Source organism: Mus caroli, unplaced genomic scaffold (genome assembly GCF_978045245.1).
Source record: "Mus caroli unplaced genomic scaffold, Mus_caroli_1 scaffold_5, whole genome shotgun sequence".
Lineage (NCBI taxonomy): Eukaryota > Metazoa > Chordata > Mammalia > Rodentia > Muridae > Mus > Mus caroli.
In genome coordinates this window covers 65,887,330-65,903,857 of record NW_028227260.1, presented here as the reverse complement: position 1 = coordinate 65,903,857, position 16,528 = coordinate 65,887,330, and the positions used below count along the sequence as shown (strand labels likewise).

At 42.7% G+C, this 16,528-nt stretch overlaps 1 protein-coding gene across 1 annotated transcript; it reads right to left on the bottom strand.

The window, feature by feature from the left end:
• Positions 1 to 7,254: 7,254 nt before the first annotated feature.
• Positions 7,255 to 13,538, bottom strand: LOC147004617 (doublesex- and mab-3-related transcription factor C1-like). The gene is made up of 5 exons (XM_085837819.1): positions 13,416 to 13,538; positions 12,990 to 13,126; positions 12,098 to 12,158; positions 11,735 to 11,912; positions 7,255 to 7,352 (listed from the first exon to the last, which is right to left on the bottom strand). The coding sequence occupies exons 1-5, from the start codon at positions 13,536 to 13,538 to the stop codon at positions 7,255 to 7,257; spliced, it is 597 nt and encodes a 198-aa protein (XP_085693945.1).
• Between the last annotated feature and the right edge of the window lie 2,990 nt (positions 13,539 to 16,528).

The following is a 16,528-nucleotide window of genomic DNA, read 5'->3' as shown; positions in this document are numbered from 1 at the left end:
AGGTCTAAAGACTCCCCTCTGTTTCTGTCTCTGTCTCTCTGTATCTCTGTCTGTCTGTCTCTGTCTGTCTGTCTGTCTGTCTGTCTCTGTCTCCCTCTCCCTCTCCCTCTCCCTCTCCCTCTCCCTCTCCCTCTCCCTCTCCCTCTCCCTCTCCCTCTCCCTCTCCCTCTCCCTCTCCCTCTCCCTCTCCCTCTCCCTCTCCCTCTCCCTCTCCCTCTCCCTCTCCCTCTCCCTCTCCCTCTCCCTCTCCCTCTCCCTCTCCCTCTCCCTCTCTCTCTCTCTCTCTCTCTCTCTCTCTCTCTCTCTCTCTCTCTCTCTCTCTCTCTGGTCTGGAGAGTTGGCTAAACTGTTAAGAGCTCTGGCTGCTCTTCCATAACACCTGGGTTCAGTTCCCAGCAACTATATGTTGGCTCACAACTGTATTTTTCTGAAGTTCCAAAGTTTCTGAAGCCATCACTCATACAGGCAGGCAAAACTACAATGCATGTAAAATAACAATAAAAATAAACTTTAAAATGTATTCTGTCTGCTGTTATGAAAACAGGTTCCACAGCCTCTGGTCAATCTTTTAGATGGTTCCCCACACTTCACTAATGGCACCTGAGCACATGACTTCTCCTCTTTCTTGGTAGTCCCTCCTTGTGTCTGTAGTCCTATGGCAGTTCAAAGAGCACAGGTTCTCCTCCGGAAAGCCAGTCATCCCTTTCTGCCCCATCTGAGCCAAAAATAGGAGTAGCCTCCCTCATGGTCACTCAGCTGGCAACACTTGGAGCATGAGGCCCAGTGAGGGGGCAGGGTAGGGTGGCCAGTCCTGGGCTAAGCTGCATCTCTGGCCTCACCACTGTAGACCTGCTTGAGGAGGCTGAAGGGTCTAGGAATTTGGTGCCCAGAGATAGGGGGTGGGGTGAGGCGGGAATCAGGACAGGGAATGTGTCAATCTTACTCTTGATGCCAATATTATTCTAATATAGTTACCTCAGTGCCCAGCGGCTGAGAATCAAGAAGTTGAGTGGTGAGGGAAGATGCACTTCCTCCCGCTGCCACCTCAGTTTGCAGCCAAGGAGCTGCTAGGGCTGCCTTTTCTCTCCCCTGCACCTTTTTCTAGACCAATGAACTTGCTCCCCTCATACAACTTCCATGGCATCCTTGTGGTTCATCTGTAACCCATACTGATCCCCCAGTGACCCCTATTCTTCCCTGTAATCACCCAGTGATTCCCGAGAGCACAAAACCAAGATTGTGCTCTCTAGTGGCCTTTACTTGGGTTTCCGCCATTTTTGTGGTGCCAGCATTTTCAGGCCACCTACTTGCCAAGCCCTGTTTGACCTCTCCAAAGTGCAGCAGGTCAGGGCTAAGGCCAGCACCTTGATATCACCTGTCTCCTATCCCAGTACTGGGTAGACAGAGGCAGTTGGAGTTTGAAGCTGCCTGCATGCTCGACAGAGAGAGTTCCAGGACAGCCAGGGCTGCACAGAGAAACCCTGTCTGCAAGTCAGCAATATCTCAGGCTGTACATAATAACCCAGAGTAAGAACCCCAGAGCACGTATAAAACTGCCTGTTGTGTAGGCAGAGTCGTGTAATCCCAACAATGGGGAGGCAGAGACATGAGGGTGCCTGGGGCTTGCTTGCCCATTTAAGAAAATCAGTGAGATCCAGGTTCAGGGAAATGGGGTGCCTCAAGAAACTTGGAGAGGGCCTGGAAGTGCTGGCTCAACCCTTTAATCCCAGCACTTGGGAAGGCAGAGGCATGCAGATTTCTGAATTCGAGGCCAACCTTGCTTACATAGTGAGTTCCAGGACAGCCAGCACTACACAGAGAAACAAAAAAAAAAAAAAAAAAAAAAAAAAAGGTGGGTGGGTGGGTGTAGAGGGATAGAGTGATGGAATGAAAGTCCACCTCTGGCTCCATCAGAAATGTGCACACAGGGGAGTGTGCATACACACACACACACACACACACAAACACACACCACTTTCCTCTGTTTGGCTTGATACCATGCAGGTATGAATAGTTGTTACACAGGCCCTATACAGAACCTGATGTTTCATTTCTGTAGAGCAGTGATCCTGGATTATTGCCTAACTTCAGACTGACGCTTGTAGGTTCTTAGGTTTCTGATTTTTCCTTTTCTTTTGTCATGTTTTCAAATTTATTTCAATATTGACTGATTTGTTTGATGTGTCTAGGTGGTTTAAATGCATATGTGTCTGTGCACTACATGTGTGCAGTTCCCTCAGAAGCCCATAGAGCTTATTGGACCCTCTGGGATTCAATTTGTTGTAGATGGTTAGTAGTAGCCATGCCTGTGTTGGGAACCAAGCCCAGATCGTCCAGAACAGCAGCCTGTGCTCTTAGCTGCCTAGCCATCTCTCTAGTCCATAAGCATTGAATTGAAAAATGGTCTTTCTATGTAACTCTGGATGGTCTTCAATGCACTGTGATGCCCAGGCTGTAGTTTAATCTCAGCTGTCTTCATGCCTCAGCCTTCTGTGTGCTGGGATTATAGACAGGAGCCCCATGGCAAGCTCCCAGTGTTCTTTACTACACAGTGTTGAGCTCCATATTTGTACTCTCAGATGAGAAGACCAGGCCTGAGATGCAGAATTTGACATTGGGAGGCTCTGTTCTCTCTACTGATGGTGGTGGTGTTTGTTGGTTGGGGACGTCCTTAGTGATCCAGTGGAAGGGAAAGGACAGGAGTTACCCACCTTCTGCTGCCTTAATACCTCGGGCAAATCTGCTTTCATGTATGCCTGTTCTCACCTTATTTCCCAGGTGATTTCCAAGCACACTTCATTAAGAATGGTCATGTACTGCTTTACAATAAGAACAACAGTCTGTCCCCTTCATCTTCTTTAGCCTGAGAAGACACAGCTGATGGCAAATACAGTGACCACTCCTTTATCTAAATCATGTACATGCATTGCTTTGTCTGTCTGGGTTCTTACAGGAGTTGAAGCCTCACCTTGCCTTTTCAGACTTTCAAGGACTTGCCTTCAAATGTCTTGGCATGTATCTTCTATGGCCTGTATCCCATTCCTAGGCAAACACAATATTGTGATCTCACCAAGAAAGTCTGTTAAACTCAAGTAGAATCTAGGTTGCCAGACAGTCCATATTTAAATTCTCTTACCTGCCCTGTTATATTTTCAGAGGCCAATTTTACCCTACTCCCTATTTGTTGTTTTTCATGGGATCCTCCATAATGTTGAAAAGAATTTTGCTCCATGTGGACAGTAGCAGCAGGTCTTTGATTATTACTTAATCCTATATTTCTTCCATAATACTACAATTAAGAATCAGTTTAGACGGGCAGTGGTGGCGCACGCCTTTAATCCCAGCACTTGGGAGGCAGAGGCAGGCGGATTTCTGAGTTCGAGGCCAGCCTGGTCTACAAAGTGAGTTCCAGGACAGCCAAGGCTACACAGAGAAACCCTGTCTCGAAAAATCCAAAAACAAAAAAACAAAAACAAACAAACAAACAAACAAAAAAGAATCAGTTTAGCTTTATATGCCCCAATACAGGGGAATACCAGGGCCAAAAGAATGGGAATGGGTGGGTAGGGAAGTGGGGGGGTATGGGGGACTTTTGGGATAGCTTTGGAAATGTAATTGAGGAAGATACGTAATAAAAAATATTAAAAATTAAAAAAAAAGAATTAGTTTAGTTCCAGAAAATCAGCTAACGGTTTTCGTTTCAGGTCCTTTAGTCAAGTAAGTCTATTAGAAAAGAAATTCAGACAAAGAATGGAAAGTGAGCCAAGTTGAAAAGCCAGGGCTACATTTGGACCATCTCTCCTTGGAGTTCATCATAATTTAGGCTCTAAAGATTCTGCTCTGGTATCCACACATATACATTTTTGGTACACTACAAATACTGTGTTGCTGGGTGTGGCACATGCCTTAAATGCTAGCACTCGGAGGACAGAGGCAGAGGCAGGCCAATTTCTGAGTTCCAGGCCAGCCTTGTCTAAAAAGTGCATTCCAGGACAGTCAGGGCTATATAGAGAAACTGTATCTCGAAAACAAACAAACAAACAAACAAACAAACAAACAAATTCTGAGTAAAAGTCCATAATGGTCTATAACAACAACAAAAAAGTTGAGTTTGACAACAACAAACAAGACAACACATAAGCTGGCCTAATGGTAAACGATCCATTTTTGGTCATCTGCTCAAGAGATGGCAAATTCCAGGCCTAGTTAACATACTTAGTGAGTTCCTGGCTTGCAAGCTTCATGGAGAAATACTTTGTGCCTCAATGAAATCAACAGTGATGAGTATTGGGTTCTGCATTACAGTGCTTATCTTGTATGAGCTACAGCTCTGGGGTGGAAATACACAATCTCTCTGGTCCTTTAAAAATGTGTTTTTTCCAAAAGAGGTGACAGCAACTGTTTGTGTGTATACAGTAGGCAGTACATTTTCCTGTAGTGTTTTCTACTATTTTATAAGTAGTTATCATTTATTGTGCTTTCATTGTGAAGAATAACTATTTCCCAAGAGCTATTCATATTTTTCATGTGATTATGCCCCAAAAGGCTTGAACATCTCAGATCTCGCTTTTCAGTTGTGAAAGTCCTCGAGGTCTGAGTGCCTGTCATTCCTGCAGTTTTGCCCTTAATGTTCTCAGATTCAACACGGTTAGCTTGACGTTCTCTTTTCTACACAAAGGCATTTATACCAAAGCACAAGTTGTGGCAGCTGTCCTTCACCTGATACAATAGTTAATATTTCCCACCAACTTGATTACATTAAGAAGTCCTAGGATGTTAACAGCTCATGCATGAATGTGTCTGTGAGGATGCTTCCAGAGAGGCGTCACTTAGGTTACATTATCTGTCCAGAACCTGGGTGGTCCCACCACAAGGTCTGTGGTGACAGACATTTAAAACAACGGGAGTAGGGACAAAGTCAGCAGAAAGGTATTCTCTTTTCTTTATACCCTGGCCAGAGCTACGGACCCACTTCAGTGCCAGTCCTAGTGCCGGGCATGATGCAATATATTCCTTCAAACCCTCACCCCAAAATAAACTGCTACACACTCAAGTCGTTTTTTCAGTTATTTCAAAAAACTTACGAATAAAGTATACAGCAGGAAAACCCCCTTTTTCCTATTAGAATGCACGCTATCCTCGTTTGAGACTGTACACTGAGAGACAGTGACTACCCAGCTCCCTAGCACAGACCCTGGGTTGCCTGGAACTTTTCTCCTCAGAATGTCTGAAGTCCAGCTCCAGCTCACACCCACACTGAGGGAGGGACTAGCTGGGTGTCCAGGGAAGACACACAGAGAGTCCAGTGAACTTAGGTCTTCAGTTAAGAGACGTATGCCAGGATCCATAAGGGGGACAGGAGCTGGCATGGGTGGATTCTGTCACTAGACATTGGTTTTCTTCTAGCTAAGGGCTAGCATTCTCTCACCTCTACAGGTGGTTGTGTACCTTCCTCCTAGTCCTTGGAGGTCAATTGTTCTGGGACCTAACACCGAACTGTGTACCAGTGTGTAGCTATCTGTGAACCTAATACATAGAGCTCTGCTTGGAGGAGCAACTCAAATGCACCCTCATTCATGCAGGAGCATAGAATATGATGTGCCACACACCTCCAGCACCCCCAAGGTGCCATTCCTAATAATATGTGCAAAGGTTACTCTAGGTGTCAGCAAAGTAATGAAGTAGCATATATCACATTCGATTTTGAGTTTAAAAATGATTTGGGGTTAAAGTGGTTGCTAAATAAAGGAAAAATGAGGAAAAGTATCATGGGCAAAACTTTCCTACAAAAATATGAAAAGGAACTCTCAAGAGACAATAGGAGAGAGTAAGAGGGTTGGGGGGGAGAGAGATAGAGATAGAGATAGAGATAGAGATAGAGATAGAGATAGAGATAGAGATAGAGATGTATATATGTATAGAGAGGGGGGAGGGGAGTGAGAGGGAGAGAGGAGGGAGGACGAGAAGATCCCTAACCATTAAGGAGGCATTAACTGCTTTCCTAGAGAACTCAGGTTCAATTATTAGCACTCACGTGCATCTAGCCAATGTCTCAAACTCCAGTTCCATTAGACCTGATAGCTTCGTCTGCCTCCTGTGGACCTACATGAAAGAAATACATGAATACACATGAAACAAAACAGGCCATAGTATTTCAAGTCTCCATGAAACAATTAATTGGAGCACCACTAAAACTAATTGTTGATATTAACAAAAGACTATGGGAATAGAGAGTGGTGGTTAAACTAATTGTTAATATTAACAAACGACTATGGGAATAGGGAGTGGTGATATATATAGTTTTATATTGTGTAAGTGTGTGGTGTGTGTGTGTGTGTGTGTAGCATATTGTGCTTTTATATGTGTGTATCACCAATCCGACAAGATATATAATCACCCATGATATAAGCCTGTGAGGAAGTTTCTTGAATAGCATTATTTTTATAGGAAAGCCCAACTTAAATGTGGGCAGCTCCATCTGCAAGCTGCCCAGATAGAAAGAAGGGAAAGGTTTGGCTTTCAGTTGGCTTGCCTTTGTGTTCCTGGCACGTTTCTAGTGCTGGCACTGCTGGTGCGACCACTTATGTTATCATCATTAACTGACATTAGAACATAGTTCCTTCCACCTTTAGGAGTCTCCGGGCCTTCAGTATCATGTACCAGTGGCTGGGGGCACCACAACTTGAGGAACTGCATTAAGGGACCACAGTATTAGGAAAGTTGGGAACCACTGACTGGCCCGGGACTTTACAAAGTTTAATTTATGTCTAATACTGAAAGAGAACCTCTATCAACATGAGCTAAATTCTGTTCAGTAAAACTATTACTTGCCCCTGTGACACAAACATTAACATACCAATTCAAACATGTAATAAAGAAATGTTATAGATTGGATCTTTTAAATGTCTGGCAAAATCTCATGACTTGAAAGGCTTGGTCTTCAGGAAAGCTGCCATCAGCGTTGGAGCCATTGGCAGATGAATGACTTGGGAGGTCTCTGATATTGTGAATGAATTATTATAGATTCCTGCGGTGATGGCTAATGTTATCAACTGGACAGAATCTAGAATTCCCTGAGAAATGGCTTCTGGGCATGCATCTGAGGGATTATCTTAATTGTTTTAATAGGGATGAAATTTTCTGCCAACTGTGGGCAGCACCTTTCCCTGGCTAGCACCCTGGACTATATAAAGAGAGAAAAGTAAATAAGCAAGAGCCACCTGTCTATGCTCCCTAATAATGGATGTGCTGTGGTCAACTGTCCCAAGCTCCTGCTGCTACTTTGACTTCTGTATCCTTGAGCTTGGAGGTGAAATAAATTCTTTCTCCCCTGAGTTTCTTTGACCAGGATACTGCAACACAGCAACAGGAAAAAGAAACCAAGGCAATATTTCAATGGTCTATAGGAACATAGTAGAAAGGGTTAAGGATGACTTGAGGGAAGTAGACTATGAAAGGATGTCCTCAGCAGGTGCCTCGTCTTTGTACCCTCTCCCTTCCTACCTACCATAATGAACCAGTTTGCTTCACTATGGGCTCCTCACCATGATACTCAAATTAGAAAACCTGTTTTTAAATTACTTATAGCTTAGTACAAGGAGCACACAGCAGACATCAGAGCAGAGGTCCCTGGGCATGTCTACAAACACTGTTTGTTTACATTACTTAAATGTAAGAAGCTCCAGCTACTATAGCCTTCCTCGGCCATCAAGATCTCAAACTAGTGTAGCGAAGCTGAGAAAAAAAGGAATATCCAGTCTCCTCCATCCATCTTTGCTGCCTATACTCTTTGCCCTACGGTCCATGGCACAGGAAGAGGTGTCCAGACGACATTCCATAAACAACAGAGAAGACTAGAAGACAGAAGACTAGAAGAAGACAGGGACTAGAGAGATCATTCAGCATTTAAGAACACTTGTTGCTCATGGAGAGTGTCCAGTACAGTTCGCAGCACACACATTGCAGTTTCCAGTGATTTGTGACTCCAATTTCTGGGGCCCTGTTTCCTTCTTCTAGCCTTTCAAGGGACCAGGCATGCATGATGTGCTCCTGTGCACATGCATGGGCACACACACACACACACACACACACACACACACACTTGGGCAAATGTTCATAGTAACCTCTGCCTGGAAACACAGCTGTTCTCAAGGTTCAGTCAGCAGGATCAATATATTCTGGCCCTCTTAGGCCATACCACAATGTGGTGAGTCCTTTTTTAAAAAAGAAAATTCACATCTCATCAGAATAAAAATCTTTAAAGAACAACAAGCCAGTTCTACCAGATAAATGATTATTGATATATATTTATAATCTAATGTAGGTAGATGAGTTTCCCTATGTCTGTTTCATGCATATCTAGCTCTTTTGGACTCTTTGCACACACCGGCTTCTCTATCCCAGCTCCTTGTCCCTCTCCCCACGTGAACACATGTCGATCTCAGAATCCCCCTTCCACTCTCATGTCACAGGTATGCTATTACCTTCTTTATCCTCTCCTTGAATATTCTTTTTCCCCCTCTCATGGGCTCTTTCCTAATTTTCGTATCTCTGCCTACACTCATATAAATACTGTTAAAGATTTGCTGGCCTTTTTGATTCTCCAAGAGGATCTCTTCACCTGCTGCTTCTTGCAGATTTAGGGCACCAGACCCTCACATTCACCTTAATGTGACTTCAGAGATTAAGTTTCTGAGATCCACAGAGATTCCCAATACTGCTCCAGATTCAAATCAAATACCTACTGTACTGGCTATTTTTGTGTCAACTTGACACAGCTGGAGTTATCACAGAGAAAGGAGCTTCAGTTGAGGAAATGCCTCCATGAGATCCAACTGTAAGGCATTTTCTCAATTAGTGATCAAGGGGGAAAGGCCCCTTGTGGGTGGGACCATCCCTGGGCTGGTAGTCTTAGGTTCTATAAGAGAGTAGGCTGAGCAAGCCAGGGGAGGCAAGCCAGTAAAGAACATTCCTCCATGGCCTCTGCATCAGCTCCTGCTTTCTGACCTGCTTGAGTTCCAGTCCTGACTTCCTTTGGCGATGAACAGCAGTATGGAAGTGTAAGCCGAATAAACCCTTTCCTCCCCAACTTGCTTCTTGGTCATGATGTTTGTGCAGGAATAGAAACCCTGACTAAAACACCTACCATGAGACTGACATGTGACTGTGCCTCTGCAAGACCTTGCCCATGCGGGTTCTCACCCTTTGCCTGCAACTCTAGAAATGTCAGTGTCTTCATATGTGGGTGACTTCACTAGGAATGATGATAGGAATTCCATGATCTACCAATTCTGGATGAAGAAGTCCAATTCAGAATTATTCTGTTGCTTCATTCCTGGGATCCTATGACTTGAGATGTGTAGTGAAGCCAGTACCTGATTTGCTCCAGTGCCCTCTGCATCTCTGCCAGGGCTCTCCCTCTAGTCACCCATTGATTCCCACTTCAACCACATTATTATTCTCCTCCCAGTGGTGTGCAAGAGTCTCAGGAATTTCCTGGCAGTGGTGCTGTCCCTGCTTTTGTGAACTCTGCATTGCCTGGTGCAATCTAGTTTTAACCCACGGATTTGGCTGCTACCTTCTCATCCTGTTTTATGGTCCTGATTTTCACCATGTAAACACTTTGAACACGTGTGTTTAGAGGTCATGTGAAATTGATTTTGTCAGTTGGAGAACAGGCAGGGATTACTAACAGATTTACTGAAATTACAAAATATATCAATATCTCTTCCAAACTGTGGCACGTAAATAGCAGTGTCTTCTTTCACAAGAATCAGTACAGGGATGGGGTGGGTGGTGGGTGTGGGTGTGAGTTACTGTGCTATGTATCCTTCTACTCTGATGCAGTTCAAAACAAACCTAAAATAAACATGTTGTTTCTATTGTAACTAATCACATAGCGCTGTGTGTCCGTGTACACTAATGTGCCCTTGAACATAGATGATTTTAACTGTTTTCTGAAAAATGTCTTCCAAAGTCTTTTGTTATTAAAATACTACATTCCAAAAGGCTTTAGTCTGTCCTTTGCCTTTTGGGCAGTAGAATTGGATCTACTTTCAGTTGACTTTGTGAACAAAAGAGGAAAGCTATGGACAGCTGGCACGGGCTCTTACTGGACCAAAACAGTGACGTGTTACACTTCAAGACCCCAGAGAGTCATTCCTTTACACAGGCAAAAACTATAGTCCCAATTCCATAAGCTCACTCTCATAACCACTATATTAAATGAAGTGTGTAGTCAAAATCCACCAATCCTTAATTGTTTTTCATCATCTCACGATTATTCATATAGTACTCACAGTAGCAGTCTGAATTAAAAAAAAAAACTCTTCAACTTTAGTGTTCATTGATGTTCTGGTACTGTGAGGTAAGCAAGTGAGAAGGCATAGAGCATCCCCCACCCCTTGAACTACCCTTCCCCTAGAAGCCTGTGTTTGGCTTTTGTGACAGCATAGATTTTTTTTTTATACCTTAACACTTCCTGTTCAAATGAACCCACTGTAACAATGCTCTGAAATGAAGGCTATGTTCGGAGTAATCATTGAGGCCGTGTAACTTATGAGAGTCAAAATAGTACAGAGGTGAGGGTTTCCAACTGTGAACTGTGACTGTCCATGACAAAGGCAGACATATCAAAAAGCTTAACAGTGAACATTTACACAGATATACAAAGAGAACTAAAATATACCAGTCAGAGACTCATGAATTATGAGACAGGTTGAATGGAGAATGTCAGGTCTTAAGACCCCTGATACAAAGACACCTGGCCTCATGAAAATAATAGTGTCAAAGGGGCCTTAGTCTCTTTCCTTACTCCAATGTCTGTTGTGTTATCCCTGTTGTCTTTCTTATTCTTCTTCTGCCATGATCTTTATATTGTTGTTCATCCTTAGGATTGCAGACACCTTCAGCTCCTTGGGTATTTTCTCTAGTTTCTTCATTAGGGGCCCTGTGTTCCATCCAATAGATGACTGTGAGCATCCACTTGTGTATTTGCCAGGCACTGGCATAGCCTCACAAGAGACAGTTATATAAGGTTCCTGAATCAGGGAAGTAGTGCACCTGCTCATACTCCTCCCCTAGATTTCCGTCCGGCCTACATCACTAATTCTTCCAGACCTCTGTGAGAAGCAAAGTCTCCACTTTCATTCATTGCTCTTTATTCCAGTATGTCCACCACCAAGTGGCTTCCCACTAACACACTTCATGAGGTTGTACTTTGTTGTTGTTTTGTTTTACTTTGGTTAGGTTTTGTTTGATTTTGTGGTGTTTGGTCATCAGGACCTGGCCTTCCTCTCCAGTCTCTCCAGCTGTGGAATTCTCCTCTGAGCTCATGACTGGAAGTCACCCAGGCTCCACATCTATACATACAAAGGCACTGAAGTCATCACCAAGCCCTCCATCCCTTTCATACCATCCTTCCTATGCATGACCTCCCAGGCCTCCCCAGTTGACAGTGAACTGGGGATGTTGACATGGGTTGGGAGTCATGACCACTTCCATTCCTTCTATTTGACAGGCAATGGTGGTAGTTTGTTCTGTTTTGTTTTGGGGTCAGACACTGTCCATTAGCTGTTGAGGAACTGTTGCTAACTGAAGATTCCCCTAGCAGCCCCTGGAATACCATCTCTTAAGTTAGAGTGAGGAAGTTAACTGTCTGAGCCTAGACAGCTCAGTTCCAAAGTTCCCAGGTATAACTAAATGACAACCCCTACAACTCCCTAACTCTCCCTACCTTGTGGTCCATGTCCAGGAAGATAACTACTGGGCATTTTGCCATGCCTTTTTGGAGAGGCAGAAACAGGAGGAGGCAGAGGACAGTTTCTCAGGGCCATCAGAGCCTCAGCAACCTCCAGGTTCCTCTGCCACTCTACGGTAGCAGCAACAGAATTGTGCTTGGTGGCATCAGGGACCTGCAAAGGAAATGACATTAGAAAATGACACCTTGGAAGCCATACCGCCTCCCACCTGCACAGGAGCCTCTTCAAATGCCCAGCTCTTCCAATCAACACTCCACACCCCCACCCAGCTTTCTGTTCTTCCCATCCACTAAACTCATTCCCTCCAGGGGACCTGGATCCCACTACTTTGTCAGGACCTTTGGCTGCAGTAGAAGAGGCTCAGGGACTGCACAGTTTTGCACAATCACACTTGAGTATCTGGAAACAAGGAGAGGAGTGGCCAGGGGATTAAACCCTCTGGTGGACAACTCCTACCAAAATACTCGGAGGACTAGAACTTTTGAAATCAAGCTGGGGAAATCTGAATAGCTTGAAAATGTTGGTCTATTTTATCTAGGCGCCCTCTTAACCTGCTTCCTTGTCAAACTTTTATATTATTCTCGAGACACTAATTCATATCAGATCTTTCCTCCCAGGGCTACCTTGAAGAAGATGAAGAATCCAAGGTGACTATGCTCTAATCTGCATAGCATCTGGAAAGATGTGAGTACCCTCCCTTCTCAGGGACTGACTCTTGCTTCCATTTTGCCCAGTCCTCACTGGTTATGAAGGACAAGCCAGGATCTTCTCTAGGAAGTTTTCTCTGCTGGCCTTCAGCCTTCCTCTGGGCCTCTGTGGCCCATTCCCATCATGACTTCACATCCCAACAGGATCTTCTCCCATGTCCATCTATAGTAACATCGAGTAAGAGGCCAAGTGTGATAAAGGCTTACTGTGTGGTAGGCCTTCTTCCAGTCCTGTTGTCAGTGTTATAAATGTATACTGATTTCCCAGAATGAGTACTGGAAACCATATTCTTGGGAAAATGAAATCACTTACCCAAACTCTCAAGATTAGGACACCTCAAGCACAGGAGTGATGCTCCCTTCACCTCTCCTTCTGAGGTGCTGCCTCTTTCACCTCTACATTTCTTCTTCCTTTTCCTCCTTCTTCTTTCTCCTCATCCACCTCCCGTGGCATCAACCATACCATAGTTTCAGCATAGAGTACTATGAGACCTGTCTGGCTCTTAGTCCTTATTCAACTCACCTTTTGGGCCTGGCAATGGGACCGTGGTTCTTCACTGGATAAGAAATCACAGATTGCTGCTGCTGGGTCACTGGAGCATAAGGCAGAACGGAAGGTTCTTGTGGCTTGCTGTGCATCAGAGTGCCTTGGGAACTTCCCTGCAGGAATAGAGACAACAGTAGGAATTTGGGTGTCAGGTCAAGCATGACTCAAGGAGAGATGGAGGAGCAGAGAAAGTCAGGATCTCAGAACTTGAAGACCCTGAAGATCAGTGAGGCTTACCTTTAATTTTCAGTTCAAACTGAAATGTAAGAAGATGTTAATCCCAAGGTCTTATAGGTGGTCATGGTAGATTTGGGGATGGAACACATGTCATTAGGACACAGTACAGGGAGCCTGGGAAGTAGCTTCTCAAAGCACCTCCCATAAGCAACAGGATAGCCTTACCTCCCATGGGGTTTTTTGGGGCCTGGTCTCATGCTTGCGCACAGTGCTCCCTTTCCAATCTGTAAAATACCAGGTATAGCTTAGATGAACCTCACTATCCCCATCTTTCCAAATATGATGCATATGTGTGACAATGTACACTAAGAAAAATTAAAACTATCTTTGAAAGCCAAAACATAATATTAAATATAAAATAATTGAATAATATATAAATTATATAAGCTCTAAACACATTATTTATGAGCGACAAAAAATGATCTCAGTAGTGTATATATATATTTATTATTTATAAATTATATAAGCTCTAAACACATTATTTATGAGCGACAAAAAATGATCTCAGTAGTGTATATATATATTTATTATTTATAAATTATATAAGCTCTAAACACATTATTTATGAGCGACAAAAAATGATCTCAGTAGTGTATATATATATATATATATATATATATGAGTATATATATGTATATGTATGCACACATATATAAACATATATACATATGAATATGTATTAAACTTAAGAGTTATAGAAGGAATTCAAGTGGTACAGGAAAACGTGTAACAATGATGTAAGAAAAATATTTATGTATAAAATACTCATTAAAATATTTTCAAAATAAAAATAATTTTCTAAAATGAAATGTTTGAACTCTGTGTGCTAATATAAAAATAATATATATTTCTATTTTTCACTAATAAAACTGTTAATGTAAAGTTTGATTCTACCGACATTAGGAAATAGTTTAAACAAGATGCAATCCTGACATCTGTAGTCCTTGTAGTTATGAAGGCAAAGAGATGACAGATTGAATCCAGAGTTAAGACCAAACTAGGCAATAAAGGAAGCCCTATTGTCACATTAAACATGCACAAAGAAGGTATTAGTTGATAAATTTTTCACAGTTAAAAATTATGTCTTTTATGTTATGATATTATGTCTTAGCTATTCTGTTGTTCTATCATCATGTCAAACCCACGACCAAGGCAACTTATAGAATCTAATTGGAGAGTTGCTTACAGTTTTAGAGGTTCGGTTGGTGTGTTAACATTAACATGGAGATTGTGTCAGGAGATAGCAAGCATGGTGCTAGAGCAGTAACTGAGATCTCATATCCAAACTACAAATATTAAGCAGAGAAAGGGAGACTGGGTCTGGCATGGGCTTTTGAAACATCAAAGCGAGTTCCACACCTCCATGTCTCAGTAACACACCTTCTCTAATAAGGCCTTACCTACTAATTATTCCTCAGTCCACCAACTGAGAACCAAACCAGACACTTAAAAATATATACCTAGACATTCTGCACAGGCCCCAGACATCCGGCCTCCTTCCCAGCCAGAGAAAAGGGGTCCGAGCTGAGAAGGAGCGATTTGCCTGAGCATCAGCAGCAGACATACTGGTTCCGGGACCCCTCAGAGTGTATTCTGCACAGTCCCAGAGATTACCACATGGTGAAAGGCAAATGCAAGAATCCTACTAACAGAAATCAAGACCACTCACCATCATCAGAACGCAGCACTCCCACCCCACCTAGTCCTGGGCACCCCAACACAACCGAATAGCTAGACCCAGATTTAAAAGCATATCTCGTGATGAGGCTAGAGGACATCAAGAAGAACTTTAATAACTCACTTAAAGAAATAAAGGAGAACACTGCGAAAGAGTTACAAATCCTTAAAGAAAAACAGGAAAACACAACCAAACAAGTAGAAGTTCTCCAAGAAAAACAGGAAAACACATCCAAACAGGTGATGGAAATGAACAAAACTATACTAGACCTAAAAAGGGAAGTAGACACAATAAAGAAAACCCAAAGTGAGGCAACGCTGGAGATAGAAACCCTAGGAAAGAAATCTGGAACCATAGATATGAGCATCAGGAACAGAATACAACAGATGGAAGAGAGAATATCAGGTGCAGAAGATTCCATAGAGAACATCGGCACAACAATCAAAGAAAATACAAAACGAAAAAGGATCCTAACTCAAAACATCCAGGAAATACAGGACACAATGAGAAGACCAAACCTACGAATAATAGAAGTTGATAAGAATGAAGATTTTCAACTTAAAAGGCCAGCAAATATCTTCAACAAAATTTTAGAAGAAAACTTCCCAAACCTAAAGAAAGAGATGCCCATGAACATACAAGAAGCCTACAGAAGTCCAAATAGACTGGACCAGAAAAGAAATTCCTCCCAACACATAATAATCAGAACAACAAATGCACTAAAAAAAGATAGAATATTAAAAGCAGTAAGGGAGAAGGGTCAAGTAACATATAAAGGCAGGCCTATCAGAATTACACCAGACTTTTCACCAGAGACTATGAAAGCCAGAAGAGCCTGGACAGATGTTCTACAGACACTAAGAGAACACAAATGCCAGCCTAGGCTAAACTCGTCCAAACTCTCAATTACCATAGATGGAGAAACCAAAGTATTCCACGACAAAACCAAATTCACACATTATCTTTCCACGAATCTAGCCCTTCAAAGGATAATAACAGAAAAAAAAAAAAAACCAATACAAGGACGGAAATCACGCCCTAGAAAAAGCAAGAAAGTAATTCCTCAACAAACCAAAAAGAAGACAGCCATAAGAACAGAATGCCAACTCTACCAACAAAAATAATAGGAAGCAACAATTACTTTTCCTTAATATCGCTTAATATCAATGGACTCAATTCCCAAATAAAAAGACATAGACTAACAAACTGGCTACACAAACAGGACCCAACATTCTGCTGCTTACAGGAAACCCATCTCAGGGAAAAAGACAGACACTACATCAGAGTGAAAGGCTGGAAAACAATTTTCCAAGCAAATGACCTGAAGAAACAAGCTGAAGTAGCCATTCTAATATCGAATAAAATCGACTTCTAACCCAAAGTTATCAAAAAAGACAAGGAGGGACACTTCATACTCATCAAAGGTAAAATCCTCCAGGAGGAACTCTAAATTCTGAATTCTATGCTCCAAATGCAAGGGCAGCCACATTCATTAAAGACACTTTAGTAAGGCTCAAAGCACACATTGCACCTCACACAATAATAGTGGGAGACTTCAACACACCACATTCATCAATGGACAGATCGTGGAAACAGAAAA

What these genes read in the sequence shown, in the direction of transcription:
- LOC147004617 (XM_085837819.1), bottom strand. Translation starts at nt 13,538, where the DNA reads ATGCATCATATTTGGAAAGATGGGGATAGTGAGGTTCATCTAAGCTAT. An exon ending in CCCATTGCCAGGCCCAAAAG is followed by an intron (nt 12,159 to 12,989) that starts GTGAGTTGAATA and finishes CCTTGTTTCCAG; the next exon opens with ATACTCAAGTGTGATTGTGC. An exon ending in CTCTTCTACTGCAGCCAAAG is followed by an intron (nt 11,913 to 12,097) that starts GTCCTGACAAAG and finishes TTTCCTTTGCAG; the next exon opens with GTCCCTGATGCCACCAAGCA.